At 37.3% G+C, this 22,413-nt stretch overlaps 3 protein-coding genes across 3 annotated transcripts; 2 read left to right on the top strand and 1 right to left on the bottom strand.

Moving 5' to 3' along the window:
• The first annotated feature begins 1,364 nt into the window (after nt 1–1,364).
• Nucleotides 1,365–3,530, top strand: LOC143886055 (uncharacterized). Its single transcript, XM_077390042.1, has 5 exons — nt 1,365–1,508; nt 2,136–2,204; nt 2,319–2,661; nt 2,797–2,948; nt 3,056–3,530. Exons 1-5 carry the CDS (start codon nt 1,365–1,367, stop codon nt 3,143–3,145), a joined length of 798 nt encoding a protein of 265 aa, XP_077246157.1. The 3' UTR covers nt 3,146–3,530.
• A 6,904-nt stretch (nt 3,531–10,434) lies between these two features.
• On the top strand, nt 10,435–18,197 carry LOC143886277 (protein RKD5-like). The gene is made up of 5 exons (XM_077390210.1): nt 10,435–10,573; nt 10,813–11,053; nt 14,397–14,644; nt 15,680–15,894; nt 17,773–18,197. Exons 1-5 carry the CDS (start codon nt 10,510–10,512, stop codon nt 17,974–17,976), a joined length of 972 nt encoding a protein of 323 aa, XP_077246325.1. The 5' UTR covers nt 10,435–10,509; the 3' UTR covers nt 17,977–18,197.
• A 917-nt stretch (nt 18,198–19,114) lies between these two features.
• LOC143886276 (uncharacterized) lies at nt 19,115–21,484 on the bottom strand. The gene is made up of 2 exons (XM_077390209.1): nt 21,158–21,484; nt 19,115–20,319 (listed from the first exon to the last, which is right to left on the bottom strand). The coding sequence occupies exons 1-2, from the start codon at nt 21,234–21,236 to the stop codon at nt 19,190–19,192; spliced, it is 1,209 nt and encodes a 402-aa protein (XP_077246324.1). The 5' UTR covers nt 21,237–21,484; the 3' UTR covers nt 19,115–19,189.
• Between the last annotated feature and the right edge of the window lie 929 nt (nt 21,485–22,413).

Below are 22,413 nucleotides of genomic sequence, written 5' to 3'. Positions count from 1 at the left end.
GCAACCTGGCGTTTATTTCCCTTCTTAATACCTTGTAAGCCAAATTTCTGCAAAAAGAAATTGGCTTGAAGAATGATACACCCCATCCCGCTACCTTAAATTTTGACCGACGATCTGGCCCCCCATGGTGCTATAGTAGGGAATGGAGTGTTATTCGCAGATATCAAGAGATTACGGGACTAGAATTAGACATGAACTAGTGGGACTACTCGTCCCCATTGTAATTTTGCTGGTATGAATATATTTTGCCAATTTTCAAAAAAAAAAGAATTAGACATGAACTACTACTGATTTATTAACCGGAATAGGTCAGCTGAAGGTCAAGCTAGGATCTCTTGTGTGAGGGATTGAATGGGACTTATCTTGCTTTATCTGTTTCCACATGAAGATGATGATTTGTAACATTCGAGGTCTTGGGTTCTCTGTAAACAATACCCATATCAAAGTAGTAGTGATGCGGCATAGACCTTCGATTTTTTTTCCATTCAAGGAACGGAGATTAGTGTTTAATTGTTGTGGTGCCTAGGGGTGTCAATGGACCCAGACGATACAATGAATCCAAAGGATCTGAACATCAATGGACAGGATTTGGGCCCACAAGTTGGATTCGCCTGTGTCCATTGGATCCATATTCTAAGTTCTGAAAGTGTATCCATTGACACCCATGGCGGTGCGGCCGGTGCCGATCCTAAGCAGATCCATTGACACCCCTAGCGGTGCCTAGGGAGTTGGTTTTCATGATGGCTTCTTGCGATTCTTTCAGGGCTGGTTTTCATAATGGCATCACGCGATTCTATCAGGGCTACTGATGCATCTTGGTTGCTTGAGATGGAGCTAGATTTGACTTGGTAGAGGAGGTTATAGGCACCTTTTCGGTTACTAGGAATTGGAATGATGATTTCCAATGGGTTTCTTCTGCTGTTTATGGCCCCACTGTGTGGCTCGTCGTAGAGATTTTTGGTTGGAGTTGGATGATATTTGCGCGAGATGGAAATTACAGTGGTGTATCAGAGAATATTCTAATTTTACTCAATTATTAGCGAGAGATTGGTGTGTAACCGTATTTCGAGCAGAAGCTTAGGTTCATCAAATCTATGCTGAAGTTATGGGTGAAGGAAGATTTGGGATCGGCGGGGCTGAGGAAAGACTTTTTACTCAGTGTCTCGAGTCGCTTGGATGATAGAGATCAGGATATTCCTATGTCTACAGAGGAAGTTCTGGAAAGAGACAAGATTAAGGAGGATTACAGTATGATTTTGTTGCTGGAAGAGTTCAAGTGGAGACAAAGTTCCTGATCAAGATGCCTTCGTGGAGGGGATTAAAAAACGCTGCGTACTTTCATGGTATCGTGAGCTCTAGGAGGCATGGAAACTGGATCACTCCTTGATGGTTATGGGGAGCATGTTGTTTCTATTTCTTCTTTGAGTCTGTCGGCTTTACTCTTCGGGGGATCGTGTCTTCCCAATGTTTTGGCCTTTTGGGGCACCATCAAGGTGGACATTATGGAGGTGTTTGTGGAATTCTTTGGAGGACGAAGTTAAAGTAAATGCACCATGGCCACTTTTATTTCTCTCATACCTTTTGGATATGATCTTCTCTATGCTGTGAAACACCACCTTTTTTTCAAGTACTTTGGTGGGGAACAAAAGTTATGCTACATGGGCAGACAAGGGAGAGAGACAGGGGAGAAAAGGCAAGTAGTCTTCTAGTACTTTGAATCAAAACATGCAACCAAACACCACTAGTGGATGACGTGGCACCCTGAAACAGGTCAAAACGCCTTGTAAAGCCCAGAAATTGTACGACCAAACAGACCCTTAGAGACTGATTCTTGGTTAAGCTCGGATAACTTATGGATGAATCTTGTTTCCTGTTAAATGCAGTAAATGCATAGCATGTAAGTTGATATATATTTTTCAGAAATTGTTGTTTCTTTTAGTCGACTTCCTTGACTGATGTAACTATAGAGAATGTTAGAAGCATCTATTTTCCATGTTGGCATAAATATAATGAAATCATTTTCGTTTTTGGAATGCAATGAAAGTTGAGAATCAAGCTGTCATTTGCATAAAATCTTGGAAATGAGATGGTTTGACATTAGTTGGATTAATTAACTCCTCTTTATAAATATGCAGGAAGATGTCTTCTCGATATGTTCAAATGCAGTGCAATATAATGCACCAGTTACCATCTACTTTCGACAGGTATCATTGATTTCAGACTAATAGCATTTTTTTCCATTTTCAGACCATATCCACTCGTGGGTCCTCTAGCAAGCAAGTTACGGTCACTTAAAACACTTATTTAACTTTTTCCAGGCACGGTCAATACATGAGCTGGCAAGAAAGGATTTTGAAAATTTAAGGCAGGATAGTGAAGATAACGAACGAGAATTGAAATCTGTACGGAGAGGTAGGCCACCGGGCAAGAGCTCCATCAAACGACCGGTGGGCAGGCCTCCTCTTGAGCGCGCTGGTTCTGACTTTTCATCAGATACCACCCTTGCTACTGCTGGAGACCCAACTCATGATCAATTAAGAAAAGCACATGATCACGCTGGGATTACCGATATGCCCACAAGGAATTCCCACGGAACCCACAATGGTGAGACTTTTGGCTGGTTAGCGGAGCATAAATCTGATAGAAATGATGATTTCCCAGGTTTGTGATCTGATTCCATTTGCTTCATTCGATTGATTTGTTCCCCTGTTATTCTTTTCCCTTTCTCGCTTGTCGACATTCAACTTATGTTTGCCAAATTGGTAATTGTTTTCTGGTATTTTTCTTTGTTTGCAGGATCTGTGTTGAAGGGTCTGTCCAACATTTGGAGAAAACAGTTAGTGTTTGATGAAAATCGGCGCAGTACTTACAAGCGACCCAATCAGCCGATCTCTGCCCGTGAGCCAACAATATTAACCACCTTCGATAGAGAGAAGCAACTGATATCTGTGAGTACTCGAGTGAAAATTACATAGCATCTAGGATACCTTCTAATGATTTTTAGTTCTTTTTAACGGTTATGAGTATTTAGCTTATGAGTTGCTGTCTGAATCAGGTCGGGCTTCATATGCAAGGAGCCTGGTTCGATTTGCTGCAACGCTTGGACCAGTTGCTTGGAAAATCGCCTCCGGGAAGATTGAGATAGCGTTATCTAAAGGACTGAAGTTTGGTCCTGGTTGGGTGGGAGAAAATGAAGCACCACGACTACAACCGCCACTGGCATCATCCTCTCCACCACGACCGCCACCTCCACCGCCGCTTTCACAATCCTTCTCTCAGCCCAGAATTTCTTCATCTACTACAATTCCTCGCGCATTAGAGTCAAAAGGTGATATATTGTCAGAGACCCAGGAACCCTCAAACAACTCATCCTTGGAAGGTTCTTTCAGGACTCCTCCATCTATTGCCACATCTGCACTTGATAGCAGAACTGATATTACAGAGGGCTATGAAACCATCAGAGGAACAAATTATGAAAGTGGGATCAGACCTAAGCCTCACTTTCAGCTTAATCAGAAGATTCAGAACCCTGAAATCACTCTACTGTTAATGGGCTTTTTTTTTTTTTTTTTTTTTTTTTAACCCGGAAAGGAATGCGACCCCGGGGCGGGCCTCAGCATATTATTTATTGAAGGCACAATACAAAAGGAGGGCAAACAACCAGCCCTCTAGACCGCGACAAACAAAGGGGAACCAAAGACCCTACACAACACCACCTGCTTCGTTCATTTGCTTGGGCGAATATTTGGAAAACCATTAGTGTCGCATCTTGCAGCCCCCCGGGCTATGCGAGGCATTTCTGACCATCCATGGAAAATTTGATGAGATCTAGCTTTGCAAGCTTCATTTGCAAGAGCATCTGCCACTTGGTTACCTTCTCTAAACTGGTGCTGATGATGAGGGCCCATGAAGTCCATGAGGTCTATAATTTCGGGCCAGAAGAAAGAGATGGACCAGGGGTGGCTTCCTTTCTTAGAGATGAAGTCCATGAGAACTTTGCTGTCTGACTCTACTACGAAATTCTTGAACCCAAAGGCTTTGCATAGCCTAAGGCCGTCCAATAGAGCTCTCGCTTCAGCCACCATGTTGGTAGATGTCCCGTAGAAGAACGCAAAAGCAAATATAACTTTTGCTTTGGCATCTCGCATAACTCCACCGCCTCCCGACTCTCCTGGGTTTCCCTTGGCTGCTCCATCAATGTTCAATTTGAGCGAACCAATCATCGGACGTTCCCACCAAATCCAATTATCCCTGCTGATCTTTTGCCTCTGCGGATCAATCTGGATTTGCTCCAAAGCTAAACACTCCACCATATTGTTTTCTTTGGTGAATTTTTGGCTAGAGCTCACAGTTTTTAACTTATTTAATATTTGCTGAATCACCCAATTTGTACTTCTCTCTTTACCTTCCATTCTTCTATTACAACGTTCCTTCCAGATTTCCCAAGGGATAATCAAAGCTGACATGCCAAGGAGAAATCCAGCTTGGGTGCTCCTTTTCCTGCCATATGATATCCAAGCAAGCATCCTGCTCCTTACTGGTTGCAATGGAAGAAGTTTCATGGCCCAGAGGTCTGCGAAGAACTCCCAGATTCCCCTTGCTAGGCCACTGTTACCTAACAGATGATCAACTGATTCTTCTTTACTGTGCTTACAACATTCACATTTGGATGCCATCTGGATTTTGAGATCTTTGATTCTGCTGTCCACTGGAATGGCATTGAGGAAAAGTTTCCAAGAGAAACAACCCATCTTAGGTGGGATGGAATCCCAAATACCTTGCGCCCAACTCACTTTAGGGCCACTCCTTCTACATACTTCCCAAGCCGATTTAGAGCTGAAATTACCTGACGATGTTTTTGCCCAAATGAGCTTGTCATTTGGAGCTTAACAGTGGGTTTGAGTCTAATGTCTCATCGCAAGTTGGGAAGCTATTCAGACCAGCTGGGGCAGTTGGGAACTTCAGTTCAGAAGCATTCACACCTTCGCTAATGATTAACATGGTTCCCAGGAGAAACGAGACCTTGATTCATTCAATGCCCGGTAACCGATTAGAAGCCGAAGGTACCAAGTTATTAGACAGTTCAAATTCAATAAATTCCGGCAGTTCCAAGCTGGATTCCGGTCAGAAGATTCAGACAAGCTTTGGACCGGGACCACATTCGCAACCATCTTGGCGTGGGATTTCAATACATCCAAAGCCGGATTCAGTTCCGCCTGACCTGAATGTTAGATTCCAGCCACCTGGGTCACCGGTTTCCGGCATGTTGACGGATTTGAAACAGCCGGATTTATCATTGCAGCTCTGATGGTATGAAAAACAAATCATTCTTGTCATTTTGTTGCTGACTAGAGAGAGTTTTATTTGAAAAGGGTGACACACCCTACACCCATTTATGTTGTATAATAGGGGAGTTTGTACAGATTAATGTATATGTGTATCAAGTCACATTTAGCTGAAAGCCAGGAAATGATTTATGCAATTCGAAATTGCCTAGCAAATCAATGTATGGTCTTTTATTAGTTACATATAGCAGGGGAACGTGGTCTATAAACACTTTCTATCCACAATGGGTCCAATTTGTGAACCCCTTCCTTTCTGGGCTATACTTTGAAGCATCTGACTTTTTCTTTGATCAATTTCCTGCGTATTCTTGATTGGACGGTCAGGATCATCTGACCATTGCAATTTCCAGCTCTGAGCTGGACTGTTCATTTGTTGGACCCAACATAGATAGGCTGTGGCCAAAAATGTTCTCCATATTGAACCGGTTTTTGTCGATTTTAAACCCTATTTAGTCAATTTAACTCATTTTGCCTATTTAAGTTGATTCTCATTAATTTAATTTATTTGTCAATGATTTAACCTAATATTTACAAATTTCCACTACTTTCGAACTGGATTAAAAATTATGTATAATTTTGAGTCCAATAATCGGTTAGGGACTCACAATCGGTTCACATAATCTTAAACAAACAGGGTCTTAGAGCGATGTGCAGCCACTGGGGAGCCCTTGCCCTTCTAGAATATTTTCCATGGTATTTTTTGCATGAATGTTTTTTCCATAATTATTTCCCTAAACATTAGGGTTTCAACTTGGGCCAGAGTTCCAATCTCAAGTTGGGTTAGGGGAAAAAGAAAGGAAAAATTGCGAACGGGGGACACACTTTTGAAAAATTGTTGAAAAATTAGACATAATTTTTAATCCAATAATAGGTTTGGGACTCACAATTGTTTCTCATAATCTTAAACGAACAGGGCTTTAGAGTGACGTGCAGCCAGTGGGAGAGCCCTTCTAGAATACTTTCCATGTATAATTTTTTTATCTAATAGTAGGTTTGGTACTCACAATCGTTTCTCATATTCTTAAACGAACAGGGCCTTAGAGTGACGTGCAGCAATGGGGGAGCCATTCTAGAATACTTTCCATGATATTTTTAGCACCAATGTTTTTTTTTTCCATAATTATTTCCCTAAACACTAGGTATCAACTTGGGCCAGATTTCGGGTTGAAAAACCAGGCCCAATCTCAGGTCGGGGTTAAAAGGGGAAAAAAAAAACTAAAAAATAAAAAGCTCACCCAGATCTGCTGCGACCAAGGTTTTAAATTTCGACCGAAATATGAAATTTTGGGTTCAGTGGAGAACAAACCCGAAAACTTACAGAACTTCGACCGAAATTTTGGAAATTTAAGGAAATTACAAAAAAACTGGAATTTTAACCTTATTTAATAGGGATTTTTGCTGATTAGTCCCTACATGGCAAAATAATTGCTTATTAGTCCCTAAGAAAAGGATATTAGCGTCCTACTTTTAGAATATATTTGGTAAAAGGTCCCTAAAATTCACGAACTTCAATTTTCTCCTCTAATATTTTAAAATGGCAAAGTTACCCCCAACCCATTTAATTAGTTTTAGCATTTTTTGATTTCCCTTCCAATATTTTTGGAAAAAAAACTAGGAAATAAGCAACAATATTATCTCTTGCAATATTCTCGTTAAAAAAATCTTCAACAAAAAATCATTTTAGGAATTAAATAAATTGAAAATCCCTCTAAAATGGTGAGTTATCTTTTCTTCATAGATAAATAAAGTAAGAAATTTTAGGAATATTTTTCGTTTCTAACTTTTCTAATAAATTCCTATCTTGGTTGGATTGCAAGAAAATATCTCTAATGGAAAATCATTTTTATGGAAGTTTTTTTCATTGAGTAATTATGTCCTGATTAATTTAGAGGGATAACATCATAAACCGAAGGTCCCTAACTGAAAAATTGAATAGGGTTGGTTTACCTTATCTTTTTTATGTGTAAGAATCAAGAAATTTTAGATTTTTTTTTCTTTCCGAACTTTTGTTTTGGGAATAAGAACTAGGGTTTGCCTTTTAGTCTTAGGAGAAAAAGAAAGGAGAATGGCAAAGGGAAAGTCAATATTGGAGGAGATAATATTGTTGCTTGTTTCCTAGTTTTTTTTCAAAAATATTGGAAGGGAAATCAAAAAACCCTAAAACGGATTAAATGGGTTGATGTAAATTTGCCATTTTAAAATTTTAAACGGAGAAAATTGAAGTTCGTGAGTTTTAGGGACCTTTTAGCAAATATTTTCTAAAAGTAGGACTGTTCAGCTAATATGTTTTTCTTAAGGACTAATAAGCAATTCTTTTGCCATGTAGGGACTAATAAGCAAAAATCCCTATTTAATATCCTCCTGAGGGGAAATTTTAGGACGAGATAAAATATCAATTTATTGGTTTCGTTTGATTTCGCCTGAAATTTCGAATTCAGTTTCGGCGAGGACAGAAATGCATTCCGAAATCGAAATTTAAAACCTTGGCTGCGACTTTCAAGATGACAAGTTAATTTTGAGTATACGGATATAACTGATTTTAATGATGTGAAAAAGTAGTTTTCTTCTTAAGGCCCGTTCATTTTAGATAGTGCCAAACGGTTTGAGGCCCACAATCTGTTGTCACGGTCTAAAACAAATGGGCCTGAATGTATGCACTTGATCACTTAAATTCAAAGATTTTTGGTGTGAAAAAATTACCGTTTTCAACAATCTTTGAAATTAGTCAGTATCATGAACTAAAAATTAAAAACCCGACCGACCCGACCCAAGAGACTATATTTTGTATAGGAGAAAGTCTAAATTGAAGGGCGCCCTTACATAAATAAGGTGAAAGCAGGGGCGGAGCTACATGTAATAAGGGGGCAGTTGCCCCTGTTGAGTTGGGCCAAACTCCTTAATAGGCCCAACTCAATTGGGCCCAGCCCCCTTAAAACTAGGGGTGTCAACGGATCCACTTCGGGTCGGATCCACCTATGTCACAGTCACGATTCATTCAAATTCCTTATTGGTCAGGTCGGAGTCGGATTGTTCTTCGAATCCTACTTTCCACGTCATGATCACGATCCATTTTAATTCGGACCGTCCATCAAAGTGTCCTATTATGTCCCACTAAGCGAAGTAAACAATTAATTTTTTTTAAAAAAGGGATAGAATGGCACTCCACTATTAGTGTGTCTCTATGCATTTTCTTCAACTAAATTAAAAATTTATCTGTGTTTAATCTAGGTGTATAATAATGCTTATAAACAATAAAACTAATCAAAGTTACATACACAAATATAATGTATAACTATTATCAAAGAATATGATGCATAAAGAACAAAACCCCTCTCTCTTTTCCTTCGTGAAAGTATGAGATTGAAATCGAATTCCCATCCGATTCATTAAGTGATAAGAGAGGTTTTGACCAAAATACCCTTCATAGAACGGTTAGCATTAACAAAATTTGAAGGGTATTTTTGTAAACCAAGTCAGATCGTGACTATCCAATGTGCATATGTGGCGTGCCCATACATAATCCAAAATTTTCCAGATCACAGATTTGATGATCTGAAATAAGCCCATGGATCCTATTCATATGTTTAGATCCCGTTCATCAACATTTGGATTCGGATGATCCATCAGACCGTCTGGATTCATTGACACCCCTACATAAATATGCCCTCCAGTTTAGACTACCTCTTTGTACAGAGTCAGGTTTATGAATCTGGGTTTTCAGAAAGACAGAAAACGAGAGATGATTTCTCAAATAGGTTGGGTAAAAGACGAAAGCAATAATGTTATAATTACTAAGTCACTCAAAAACCAGTTCTTTAACATGCAGCTATAAATCAAATACCATTCTCAAGAAACTTTCAGAAGATTTCTCTTCATGGATAACTCGTGTCCTCACTTCTCTAACATTTGGTTATACTGGACAAATATCGTTACGCCCAATATTTTCAAGATATTATTTGCATTTGTTTTGGGGATATGTTATCAGCACTACTGTATTTTGATGAGGGCACTCCTCACTTTATTAAAAGTGGGGTATGGCCCGCTCCATAGGATGATCCAAACCGTCCATTAGATGGGCCACAGTCTAAATAGGTTGTGTCCGAAAACTTATTTCCATAGGTTGATCCTAATCCTCCGATCTATAGAGGGTTAGGATCAACCCTCTAACATTCAGATCAGAGGGTTAGGATCAATCTATGGTAATTTTGTTATTTTCATAAAGGATGAGAATATTTTTGTCAATTCCTCCTGGCGTAAAACTCCAAAGTTGGCCAACGGGGTGGTCAGCTTTTATGCGAAAGAATCAACCTGACAAAACCAGAAACCTGGAATTCTTTATACGAAACAAAAATTTCACAAACGACCTCTGCTTTCTAATCATTAGATATGTTTTCAAAAATACCCTTCTCTTACAAAGCATAAAACAAGGATATCCCCTATTCATGAAAATTATATGAATGAGACCAATTTTGAGAATGTCCAAACTACCCTTTGGAAGAACTGAGTAGTGACAAATAATAGATAAGTCTATTGAAATGATATTTGCACTCCCTTGTTCAGGTAAGGATTGCTGATAGCCTGTGGGGAATTGTAATAGCCTTTACCCAAATGATAATTAGAAGGGATTTGCTAGGGTCCATCGCAGAAGGCATTTCACAGCTGGTCTGTCTCACCAGTTACCTCATGAATAAGATAACAGCTTTTGTCTCCATTCATGAGGTAGCTGGTCTGACATGCGACAGACCAACTGCAAAATGCCTTTTGTGATGGACGCTAGCAATTCCCTAATTAGAAAGTGTGAATAAAGAAAGGAGTGTCAATATTAAAACAAGGGAATGCATATAATATTTCTCCCATGATTTTGACAGAAATTAGCCTGGGTCATTGTAGAGATTTTCATCTAAGTGGGTGGTTTGTTTGGTATTCTTCACTATTAATCATGAAACCCAAATGATACAAAAGAAAATTTTCCTCTCAGTGGGTGGGTTTTTTTGGTATTTTTCACTTTTAATCATGAAACCCAAATAATAAAAAGCAAAAGAAAAGAAAAGAACAGAATTATATATACATATGAATTGTGTATAAAAAGAACCTCTGTTGGGCTACTTCTCACCTTCCCCCCATTTCTTCTCTTCCCTTCCTTTGACAGAATCATGTTTTCTTCATGGATTCCTCTAAACCCCCTCTTCTCTCTTCTCTTGCTGTCTTCAAAAACATCCTCAATGAAGGTAACAAAGTAAAAAAAATTTGTTGATATGAAACAGAGCCTAAAACTTTTCTTCTTTCTCCTCTGCATGCTGAAATATTCACTTTCCCATCTGCATTTATTTTCATATTGACATTCTGTTTGAAATTTTAATCTTTCTTATCTGGGTTTTTTCTCTAATCAATTTTCTGCTCAAAATTTTAAATTTTCATTTCTGGGTTTTTTTTAATACTCTTAACTGATTCTCTCTTCTTTCTGCAGAGCTGATCAGGAGTATACATGTCTACCGATTAGAAGATGGAAAGGAAAAAATTGTGGAGAGAGAATTTATGTTTTCTCCAAGTTCTTATGTGGAAATGGTAGCCCATCCTCTTATTAAATTTCCTAAGTATAGAGAGCTCTTTGAAGGGAAGATGATTGGTTTATGGCTCTGCATGCTTGCATTTGACATTGAAGTTTCTACCATTTCAGCCCCAATTCCTTCCATACTCACTATTTCGAGGTATTGCTTTTTTCTTTTCTTGCATTTTCACCTTTTCTATTTTTTATCAATTAAATGAGAAAGTGATGATTTCCCCTTTTTTGTCTTCATTTTCTTTTGTAATGAATTGAATATGTTGCAACCTATGAAACAATAGGAAGCATGCAGGGCATTGCAGTCATCACTTGAATTTTGCATGACATTCAGAACCTATGATTTAATTTTGAAGATTAATTAACAGCAAGACTTTAATACAGAATGATTATTAGGAAAATCTCAACATCATCTTGATGGTTTAACTTCTTTTTTTTAAATGGAGATGGTTTAACTTCTATTATAGCATTTATAAGAGGATGTGAAAAAACATTTTTTCAATCAGAGTTGAATTCATGTTTGAGAGATGATTAGTGGTTTGTATCTACTTTTATCCTTCTGTTAATTTCTGTAAGATTGGATTGGATTTGCCCAGCAGATTTTCTCAACAAGTGGTATCAGAGCCGGGGCATGGCAAGCCCAAGGATGGAAATAATCGCTCGAGGAAAATCTCGGTAACCCTGGTGTACCTTCGAGGACAGTAAAATTCCCTCGGAGAAGATCTCGAGATTCTCACGTTGCTGTCGTGTGGCGTGGCGAGATTATCCATCTTGCTTCCATGTGAAGGGGGAGATTGTTGGGGGTTCAACGCAAAAGCAAAAAGACCCCACGTCGGATAAGTTAAGTTGTGTGGATGAGCTTATAAGGGCTTGGACACCCTCCCCTTAATAGCTAGCTTTTAAGGGTGAGTTCTACCCGGGTCCCAACACAACCTATGAAACAGTAGGAAGCATGCATAGGATTGCAGTAAATATTTGAATTTGGCATGAAATTCAGTACCTATGATTTAATTTTGAAGATTAGGTAACAGTAAAACTTTAGTGGAGCGGAAGAAGGAAGAACCTAAAATACCCTCAACCAACTAGTTTATCGTTTTGCAAAACTGTAATGTATGAAGAGAAGAAGAAAACTTGAGCGAAAACTCAAACTAGAGAATTCCAATTCATTTATAAAAACAAGTCCCCCCCCCCCCTCAAAATGTCTCAGACATCTTTTATAATAAGAATTCTCATCCTCGCAATATTCTAAAACTAATGCACTGACATATAGAAAGATACCTGCTTTAGACTCTAGTAGGTTTTCTAATAGACATTCTAGACTTTATAAACAAGAGTTTTATTTGCGAAAAAATTAAGCTAATTATCAAAGATAATCTTTCAACTAGTAAAGTTTCCTAAGAATCATTTTCTGCTTTCTTTTTGGAATAAGACTTTCGGTGTCAAGAGATGTGGTTGCATCAGACTTTAATCCACAATAATTACAAGGAAAATCGCAACATCATCTTAATGAATTAACTTCTTTTTTTTTTTGAATGGCGATGGTTTCACTTAGCTGACCCCAACTAGTTTGGGACAAAGGCTTTGTTGAGTTGAGTTGAGTTGAGTTGGCGATGGTTTCACTTCTATTATAGCGTTTAAAAGAGGATGTAAAAACATTTCGTCTATCAGAGTTGAATTCATGTTTGAGAGATGATTTGTTCAGTTCTCATCATGAGGTGGTCAAGATGAATATTGTATTCTCGGTCATGTTATTAGATGCCCTCGAATTTCGTTATTCTATTATTATTCAAATCCATTACTGAGTTCACTTTGCTATGACAATGAAATACTTGCTGATTTTCTAGCCAAGGGACTACATAGAATTAGGGAGTCTCAAATAAGTGTTAGGAGCCCTGCCGAGCCAATTTGACTTGTCCATGTTCCAACTTCCAAGTCAATATTAGTGTTTTTGCACATTGATTGAAAGCTGTTAGGCCTCTGACTTCTGGCACCTCTGTTTTATCTCAGCCTTCTTTGTAATAAATTCTTGCTTAGTGAAAAGAAAAACACTGATCAGAAGCAATGATTTGTATGGCTTCTAGCTAGTCTTCTAATCATTTCAGCCTACTCAGTGCCATGATGTATGAGTAGATTCTTTTCCTGGTTTCATTGGATCTAGCTTTTGCCTCATGGATATAATGTGAGCTCAGTTTTTCATGCATGGCCACTGAATTGCAACTAGGCTAGTTCTTGATTGTGTTAGTAAAAACGAAGCTGGGTTTGGTGTTAGGGATAGATGTAGACTTTATGTATTGAATCCTTACAGTCTCTGATTATTACTTTTCCCGAAGGCATTTAATCCATAATTAGAGTGTTTATGCAGCCATGTAGATTTCTCTCCACCATTTGGATGGTCTTGATTTTGGGGATTGGTTTATTTGAGGAGGCTTCGCTTCATTAAGATGGATGGAGTCTGTTGATGTGGTGATGCTATCTTGGGCATGAATAACATAGTGATAGAGATCTTCATATCTACCACCTGACATCAAGATTTATCATTGTTTATGTCCATGATCCTTGCGTCCAGTTTCTGCCATCGATCCTATATGTGGGTTCGACCCCAATTGATACTTTGAAGTTTTAAGGTTTATCACGTTATATGGATGCATGCTATTTTGTTAACCTTAGGGAAACTGATATTTTTTAAACAAGTACATATGATTTCTTTTTTTATTGTAGACATCGCTACCTGGTGATATTAAGCCCACATTTGAGTCAGCTCTATTTTGTAGTTGTTTCTCCATGATTAACTAGTTGTGTGTATTTCGGAGATGACATTATTTTAGTTTTTTATTCTTTATCAGCACTTACATTAAACAAGAGAAACAAAAGGATACGAAGGTATGCAATAGCTATAGCAATGACCAACAGAGCACTACACAGGAATCACATCCCCTTATATTAAATAAATCACCTAGTCACTTCAAATCTACGGCCAATTTGCTTCATTATTATAAGCATCAAGTCTCGGATAAGAATAAAAATCTGTAGGATGTTCTTATAGTTTTTTTTTGTTGACCCTTCCAAGAAAATGAAGGTAATTTATCCATATGGCTCATCAATTCAGGTTGGTAGCTTTTTTATGTGGAATTAGTAGAGGTTGAGTATGGATGTCTATAAATGGTCTTTATAGGAGATATCATCTCTAAATCAACAACACTCTGGATTCCATCCTAAAATATTACTTGCTTTTACACATGAAAATCGTTATGTTCTCATCATTTTATTGTAGAAGTAGGACAACATGTAAATTAAGTGAAAATATTAATCTTTAACTTTTGAATGCACAATTGTTTCAGTTTTTTTTCATGGAGTAATGCTTATGATTTGTCACTAATAGTGTTATGATAACACCATAGGCAAAGTACAATCACTAATAGTATCTTAAACATTATCAATTATCATAACACCATATTGAATTAATATTGCAAAAAACTTATTTTATTTTTCAGAAACCCAAAATTGAAATCAATACCGACTTTGGCCAATGATCTTCAAAAAGTTTTCCAGTTGAGGTGCAGAACAAAAAGCAATGAGGTAGCAAAATTTGCTCCAGTGGAAATGTGCAGAGAGAACAAAGATAAATCTTACCACTCAACAAGAACTGTGCCTATATTTCATGAAGATCATTACTCTCTTCCTCATCCTATTGCTGCACAGGGGTCACTTGGAAGTCAACAAATCGACCAAAGGGTACCAGGTTGGAATCTTTTTCTACTCGATCTTTTGAAAATTTCAAGAATACCTATAGCCCCCTCCTAAAGGAATGGTGAGATCCTAGTGGTCTCTCAAAATTGAAAATGGATTAGTTTCTGTCATACGCTACTTGACTGATGGAGATACCCGTTTTCCTTGCTTCTATAAGAATGAAAATATTATCGTCCCCTGACAAACTAAATACCTATGTGACACGATAATCGTATCAGCTTAAGATTCCTATACTGATGGTTTCCTTACATCGGAGACTACTTGCAAGATACTGATAAAAGTGACAATCACTATGCCATTTTGCATACTATCACCAAAAATATTTACTATATGTATCTTGTTATTATGTTCTTTATCCACTACTTTTCTCTTTCCTTTCTCACTAATTATTCTCCTCTCCTTTAAGTCAATTCTTCTTTTTACATGGTTGGGAAGCTGCTATTTTCCGAGTTATGCTACACTTTCTAAAACACCCAACAAGTCAGTAAATGTTCAAATATTAAAACCTTAAAAGTGCCAAGATTTCAATATTTTGCCTGACTAGCCATGGGTTAACTTCATTTCTTTTTGAAAAATAAGCCAATAATATATGCTGTTTGCGAGAAAGACATGCCCCATTCTTTACTAGAAAACAGTTAACCTGGAACTTTGTTACTTGTAAATAAGCTAATAAAGCTATAAACAGGTTTTATATTTTTATATTTCAGGCTATATTTCTTTGAATTTCTGTCATAACTCACAAGCATCCAGGTCTTTATTTTACAATTTTCTTTATAATTATAAACAAAACCCATGATTATATTTTAGACATTCCATAGTCAGGGTGGAATGTCTTGCTAGCATTGTACTCTTCGGCCCTTTTTTTTTCTAATAAATTCTCTCTACCGTTGAAAAATAAAATAAAATTAGACATTCCATTTATAATGCTAATTATTATCCTGACCATTTCATGCATAGTTGGTGATATTTTTGCAGAGTTCTTGTCTCTTGCTTACAGTTATCTAATAGTTTCAATGAACGATTGCAGATTTGGTTAAGAAGAAGAAGAGGGCAGCCGCAGAGCACATAGCTAGCATTGCTCTATCTGATCTTGCTAAGTACTTTGACCTTCCAATCACAGAAGCATCGAGAAATCTTAAGGTTGGACTTACTGTACTTGAGAGGAAATGCAGAGAATTTGGTATTCCTCGTTGGCCTCATAGAAAGATCAAATCCCTTGACACTCTCATACATGATCTCCAGGTACTCTTTTCTCTCTTTTTTTATAAGGGGTTTGGCCATTTCTTTGTTGTTATCTTGATATTTGGCCCAAAATCTTTGTTTTCTTTTCTCTTTCCTTCTATTTTCTTTAGTTACATTAAGCTTTTTCTTTCATCAACCGGTAGATCTTTCTTTCAGTGCAACCTGTAGAACACATCCTACTTCTGCACATAATGATAGATACTGTAAAGTTTCATAATAGACATAAGTCACTCTAAAGTGACAGGAGTATCCTTAGAATAAGGTCAGAACCCCTCTCACTTCTGGACATAATTTTATACACACACACACACACTTATATATATATATATATATACCCTTGAAACTATAGAAACTGGCATGAATTACTGAAAAATGACAAAGTACTCTTTGAATAATGTTTCTTTGTGAACTAAATGGGATATATTAATGGTTATTTCCTCCCTTTTTCTTTAAAAATTTATCAAATGCATGGTAGCTTCAATTAGTTTCACCATAAACTTTTGGTGGTTTTGGTAACTTGCTGCCTCGTCGTCTAGCTAGTCTGTTTTTCACAAGGAAAATGCCGCATCACGACTTTTATTCCACCTTTATTAAGATGTTGTAATGGCTACTATTATTGAAGTTCTTGTCGATAAAATGAAGGTGTTTTCTTCTTCCCTTATTATTCCTAAACTAGTAATTGCAATTTGTACTTTTAACAGTCAAGTGTTTTCAGGATAACGAAACGTGTTATAACAAATTTTGGAAAGTGAGGTTATCCTGATCATTTTACCAGTGACCAACAAACGCTATAGACTCAATATAGTGAAAATTTCATTACACTATAACCGGTCACATGTTGCATTAGTGGGAATCTACATTTATGGAAGACTTCTATTAGGTCTTTTTCAGTAATGAAAGAACACACACAAAGAGAAAAATTAGTATACAGAAGGATAGTAACCAATCAGTCTAGATTCACTCTCTGTGGACCGACCTTTGGTCATTCCACTTATAAGATCATTTACTGGATGATCTCTTTACACACTTTTATAAAAATAACCATGCCTAGATTGGCTTAGCCGGCCACTGTTACTCCATCCCTTGGAATTATGAAGCACAGCATCCTTCATTCCGGCTTTTATATTAGGTTCAAACCCCTTGCTAAGGGGAAATTTCACCACGAAACCACCATCAAAGTCCCAATCCAATCTTCTAGGCATATCTAGCTTCAGCCCTGTTGCTGGTTTTTGTTATTAACACCATGTCAATTTTCTAGTGGCTCTCCTGAGGTGCCACCTAAAAGACCATTTTGTTATTCAGATCCTAAGATCTTGGCCTACTAGCTTTTCAAAAAATTTGTTTGCCAAGCCCCTTAACACCTCATACCTTTCACCAATAACCATGATTGAAGGTAGGATGATTAAGTTGCTTTCTTTTAAGGTTCCTTCCACATTTGAAAATTTTCTTTTTTAATATTCATCCCTCCATGTATTTCTGACAAGGAGTAATCACGCCTTTCTCGCAGATATGTGTGGTGACAAGTACTTTTAGAATTTAGCCTAAATTATGTCAAGGAAACCATGTCTTGTTCTTTGTGTTCAAGCATAATTACAAAATTCTCTGAATAATTGAAAAATTATTGAAAAAATCCCAAATTTCTCGTGTATTATCTGTAAATCTAGTGAAAATTTCAAAATTATTGAAAAAGACATTATATTGAAAATTAAATTAACATCCTAACCCATCAAACACATGCACTTAACCATACTGCCATGCTTCTTGTTGCCTTATTTAGAAAAATATATCTTAGATGTAAGTGTTGTAAATAGAATAATATTTGCATTATTTCCCAAAATTTTCCCAAGCTCTTCACAAATTTGACAGAAGGATTTACAGGAAGAGGCAGAGAGACAAGAGAGGGAGAACAAGGCGGCGGCCATGGCGGTGATGAAGAGGCAAAGAATGTTGGAGAGAGAAAAGGAGGGCATCGAGACAATGCCGTTCATGGAGATACAAGGTGAGACTAAGAGATTCAGACAGGATGTTTTCAGGAGAAGACACAGAGCTAAAGCTCTAAACAACAACGACAACATACACTAATCCGGAGCACAGACATCACTAAATAAATCATTAGGACATAATTACGATAACAAAAACATGTGACCAGAATAGCCCATCATTTAAAATGTGAAAAAAAAATAATCTTACCTTTGTGATCCTTGCTTTCTGCTTCTAATGAAAATTTCAAGTCTTTTATCATTAAGTCTAATAGCATCCTCTACTTTTACTCTAAACAATCAGATTTATGGAGGTTTTGATCAGTTTTCTTCTTAAATAGAGGGATATTTACATATTGCATGATTGATGATTATGACTGGAACATGATCAGCCATGACTCAGTATATATTTGAAGTGGGACCTAATGCGTGTCTCCTATGGCTCTAGTAAAATATACAGCAAATGATGTCGAAAATTTATAAAATCGGTGTCATATGAAAGATAATTCTGCGTAGAATAAAAGTGGTGAAGACATCATTTACATTTAATAACTACACCACACCCCGGTGCCAATAATGAAAATACTATATAGAAGTCAGATTTTAAGGCTTTTTGACCTTCTACTGCAAAATGAATACTGCAGTTACACTCTGAAATCCAAATTCAATGAAATTTTGATCACATCCTTTCGACCCATTAAGAATGCTTAAGTAATAGGTAGGTCCCAATTTTTTTAAATTTTTTTACTTTGTGAAAATTTAAATCTGGAGAAAAAAACTAGCCAGATGTGAGGAAACTCATTTTGTAGATATAAAATTTTCAAAACTTACTATTTGGGTATCTTCCACCCTTTCTTTTTATTTAGTTTATAGAACTTACAATGAGGTGTGAGAACTGATGATGTTCTAAATGAAAGGAGAGTGATATTACAAGATGCTTTAACACAAGCAGAGGAGTGCATGAAAATTTAAATCCTGCATTAATGTTACTTAGACTCTTCATCAGGTTGGGTCTATCACAGAGATGAAATGACCATATATAATTGCACATATCAAACAGGGAATTTGCTAGGGAATTTCGTGGAAAGGCATTTCGTGCCACACAGGCTCACATTTCAGCAGGTTTTGTTATTCATTTAATTCATCTGAGGTGGCTGTTCTCTAATGCAAAAGTCACCAGCGAAATGCCTTTCCACGAAATTCCGTAGCAAATCCCATCAAACAGTCTGAATTATTTGAAATGTATAAATCACAGGTTTCTATCATTAAATGCCGAAAAAATAAAGTATTTGAAGATACATCAACCATCCAACACTTCAACATACAGCTTGTAAAATGCCATCTAAAGCAACCAAAAGAAAAACGAAAAAATAATAAAGGAATGCAAAGAATGCATAAAAAATTGGCTTCTTCACCCACCAAGAATGTTTTGATTTGGTAGAGAGATGATGATTCCTAGGTCCAGAAGAACGCATCGAGCCCACAAGGAAATTCTCTCCTTTCCATCCTCTGTAATTCCTCCAACCATTATTCAACTGATGCTTGTCACCTTGAAACATTGAAGTTTTATACCCTAAAGAATTTCGAGCGCCACCTTCTCTCCTCCAACAGTTCCCATTATTTGTTTCCAAAATCACATTATTTTTTCGGGATTCCAAATAAGGCAGCTTGTTAATATCACTATCACAATGTCCCCAACCGCATGAATTACCCCCATTATTTTCCCATGAATTATTCTCCCTAGCTCTACTTTCACAACCACACCAATCCCGTGTATCACTATCAGCATTTCCATCACAATTTCCTTGACCTTTAACTCCATCGTTTTCCCATGAATTCTGCTCCACATCTCTTCTCTCATTGTTATTATCAACATTTTGATCAAAATTTCCCCAAGTGGGCTCGGGTGGAGAATCATGAACTGGGTCTTCAGCATCAACCCATCCAGTGCATGGGATTGGGCAGTTAGCGGGCTCGGCCGGAGAATTATCAACTGGGTCTTCATCATCACCCCATCCAATGAATGGGATTGGGCAGTTAGAGGGCTCATTAACTGGGTCTTCATCATCACCCCATCCAGTGCATGGGATTGGGTTGTTGAAAGAATCCCAACCAAGTTTCTCATCCTTCTCTTCATCAATAGGAGCTGGAGGTTTTTTATCCAAATCCAATGGCAGCTCGGGATCAATGTCAGAATTCCAGTCAATTTCATCAGTATAAATATCTGGATCGGGCAGAGGGATATCAAAGGGGAAGCCATTAGTCTCTGCCCAAAACCGGGCTTTCGCATTCTGAAATGCCTCTTCGCCAGATGAATCATCCCACTGAGCAATGTTTTTGTAGAAGGACATCAGCTTCTTAGTGTCACAGAGTTGTTTCCATGAAATTGCGCATGTAGAAAAGCAGAATTTCTTCTCCCATGAAGGTACTGTGGGTCGCCAGGATCCTGAAAGCACAAAACGAAATAAGAACTCTTTGTAATAAGAAAAAAAGAAAGAAAGACAGACCTACAAAACAAAACTGCACTGCTACAAAAGCCCATTCTGTTTAGTGCGAAGTGAAACAAACAGCCAAATTTTACACCACCACAATTCAAGAAATATAATATAAGTACTTCAGTCTACCAATAAATCCTCAACATCTAATAAGCCAATTCCATAAACAAGAGATAGTACTAACATAAAAATAGAGCTCTGCAGTTCAAAATTAAATTACAGAAGATATAATAGACAACCCTAACCTCACATCCCAAATCCTATAGGCAGAAAGTTGAAACAATACTAAAGATCAATATCTAAGAACTATAAGGTGCTCAAGAACTCACCCAAGGCAGAAGAAGGTCGACTCAAGCTTAAACATTGGTATAAATTAAAAAATATATATGAAAATTAAAACCAATGAATAATTCATCATCAATCCTAAAAACCCATATACAATAAGTAATTCCTCAACAGATAACATATCTATTTTTTTAATGGCCCAAATAAAAAAACCTCAATCCAATCACAAACCCACTTCTATTTCCCTACCAACATCAACACCAAAATTATCTATCAAGCAACAACACAACTTTTCAATTCAAAACATAATGATAAAAAAAAACAGAGAGAGAGAGAGACGTTTCTAGAATCCATGCAAACCCTATAAGAAAAACACACATCACTGTATAAGAAAAACGTACAAATAAAATTAAATGAAATTCCTCAACTACTTTGGGATGTACTCTACAAGTGAACAAAACAAAGAAATTAAAATAAATCCCAGAGAGAGAAAGTTTAGTATACCTTGACGACGTCGCCTATTTTGGGATGTCCATGGATTACTAGGAACCATTTCATAATCATATAGACTACACTCTTCCATATTTTAGAACTCAATAAAAAGAAAGCTGTTTTTGTTTTTTGAAACAGGTCTCCAAAACAAGTACCAGAAGGACCCCTCTGAGAAAAAACCAAGAAAAGAAAGAGAACAATCTCAGAGATGGGTTTCAAAATCAACTTGCAGAAACCAAATTAGGAACGATTATGGTCCAACGAGATTGTGATTATGAGTAGAAATTTGAGAAGTGAGTGAAGGTTTTTATAGGAAGAGAAAATCCGAAGAACTGCGTCTTGTGTTTGCTCACGTCATTTATTTGAGGCGGTGTGTTTCTCTTTAATTACAATTGTGCCACACTTTCTATTTTAGGTTCTATTCCTGGGCCGAATTACTTGTTGCATAATATTATTTTGACCAAACTACCCTTCGTACCTTAACCCTAATTACTTTAGACAACAACAAAAAATCAAGTGATTATGATTCACTTAACGGCTTAGATTCATTACAGGTAGCACAAACTCAATCATGGCCGTAAAGTCTTTCCACAAAACATATACCCATAATAACCATATAATCACTAGTATTTTTCTAAACAAATATGGACTATCCACCAATTTGTTTTTTACAATTTTGGACGGCTATGATCAAATTGGTGCCTTTTTTGTGTTATGTGTCCCATATGAAAAGTCAACAAATATATATATAGGAAAAGGAGTGTGCGGTCGACTGCATATAAGGTAATATGCGGTCGAGGGCCCAAACACATGGGTCCCACATTTTTTGTGGTGATCAAAACCATTCATTTGCAAGGCCTCATCATAGATAGGGTGTGTTCAAAAAATCAGCTCCATTGGATCATCCTAACCCATCTAAAAGTGGAGGGCAAAAATGGGCAAATTATTGGCAAATGGTGTCTGTCCATTTTGCCCTCCACTTTTGGATGGGTTATGATGATCCTATGGAGCTGATTTTTTGTACACACCCTATCTATGTAAGGGTCTTGCAAATAAATGCTTTGGATCATCCTAACAATGTGGGCCCGCATGAGTTTTGGGCCCTCGACCGCACCTAAGCTTGGTGCGGTCGAGCGCACAATCTTATTCCTCATATATATATGTTGCTTGATTGGTATAATCTTAACAACTGACGTCTTTCTCTTCTCTGCCGTTCATGTTTTATTCACCACTATTTATAAACAAAAACAAGTAGAAACTAACTCAAA

The sequence above is a fragment of the Tasmannia lanceolata genome, unplaced genomic scaffold (assembly GCF_043159265.1).
Source record: "Tasmannia lanceolata isolate RefF3 unplaced genomic scaffold, GAP_Taslan_0.1 ptg000011l, whole genome shotgun sequence".
In the NCBI taxonomy this organism is placed as follows: Eukaryota; Viridiplantae; Streptophyta; class Magnoliopsida; order Canellales; family Winteraceae; genus Tasmannia; species Tasmannia lanceolata.
Note: the sequence above shows the minus strand (reverse complement) of the source record. Positions and strands in the feature narration are given on the sequence as shown.

Coding starts and splice junctions, on each gene's coding strand:
- LOC143886055 (XM_077390042.1), top strand. CDS start 1,365: ATGGAAACTGGATCACTCCTTGATGGTTATGGGGAGCATGTTGTTTCT. Junction 1,509..2,135: donor TCAAGGTGGACATTATGGAG/GTGTTTGTGGAA, acceptor ATAAATATGCAG/GAAGATGTCTTCTCGATATG. Junction 2,205..2,318: donor TTACCATCTACTTTCGACAG/GTATCATTGATT, acceptor AACTTTTTCCAG/GCACGGTCAATACATGAGCT.
- LOC143886277 (XM_077390210.1), top strand. CDS start 10,510: ATGGATTCCTCTAAACCCCCTCTTCTCTCTTCTCTTGCTGTCTTCAAA. Junction 10,574..10,812: donor CAAAAACATCCTCAATGAAG/GTAACAAAGTAA, acceptor TTCTTTCTGCAG/AGCTGATCAGGAGTATACAT. Junction 14,645..15,679: donor AATCGACCAAAGGGTACCAG/GTTGGAATCTTT, acceptor GAACGATTGCAG/ATTTGGTTAAGAAGAAGAAG.
- LOC143886276 (XM_077390209.1), bottom strand. CDS start 21,236: ATGGAAGAGTGTAGTCTATATGATTATGAAATGGTTCCTAGTAATCCA. Junction 20,320..21,157: donor AAATAGGCGACGTCGTCAAG/GTATACTAAACT, acceptor TTGTGCTTTCAG/GATCCTGGCGACCCACAGTA.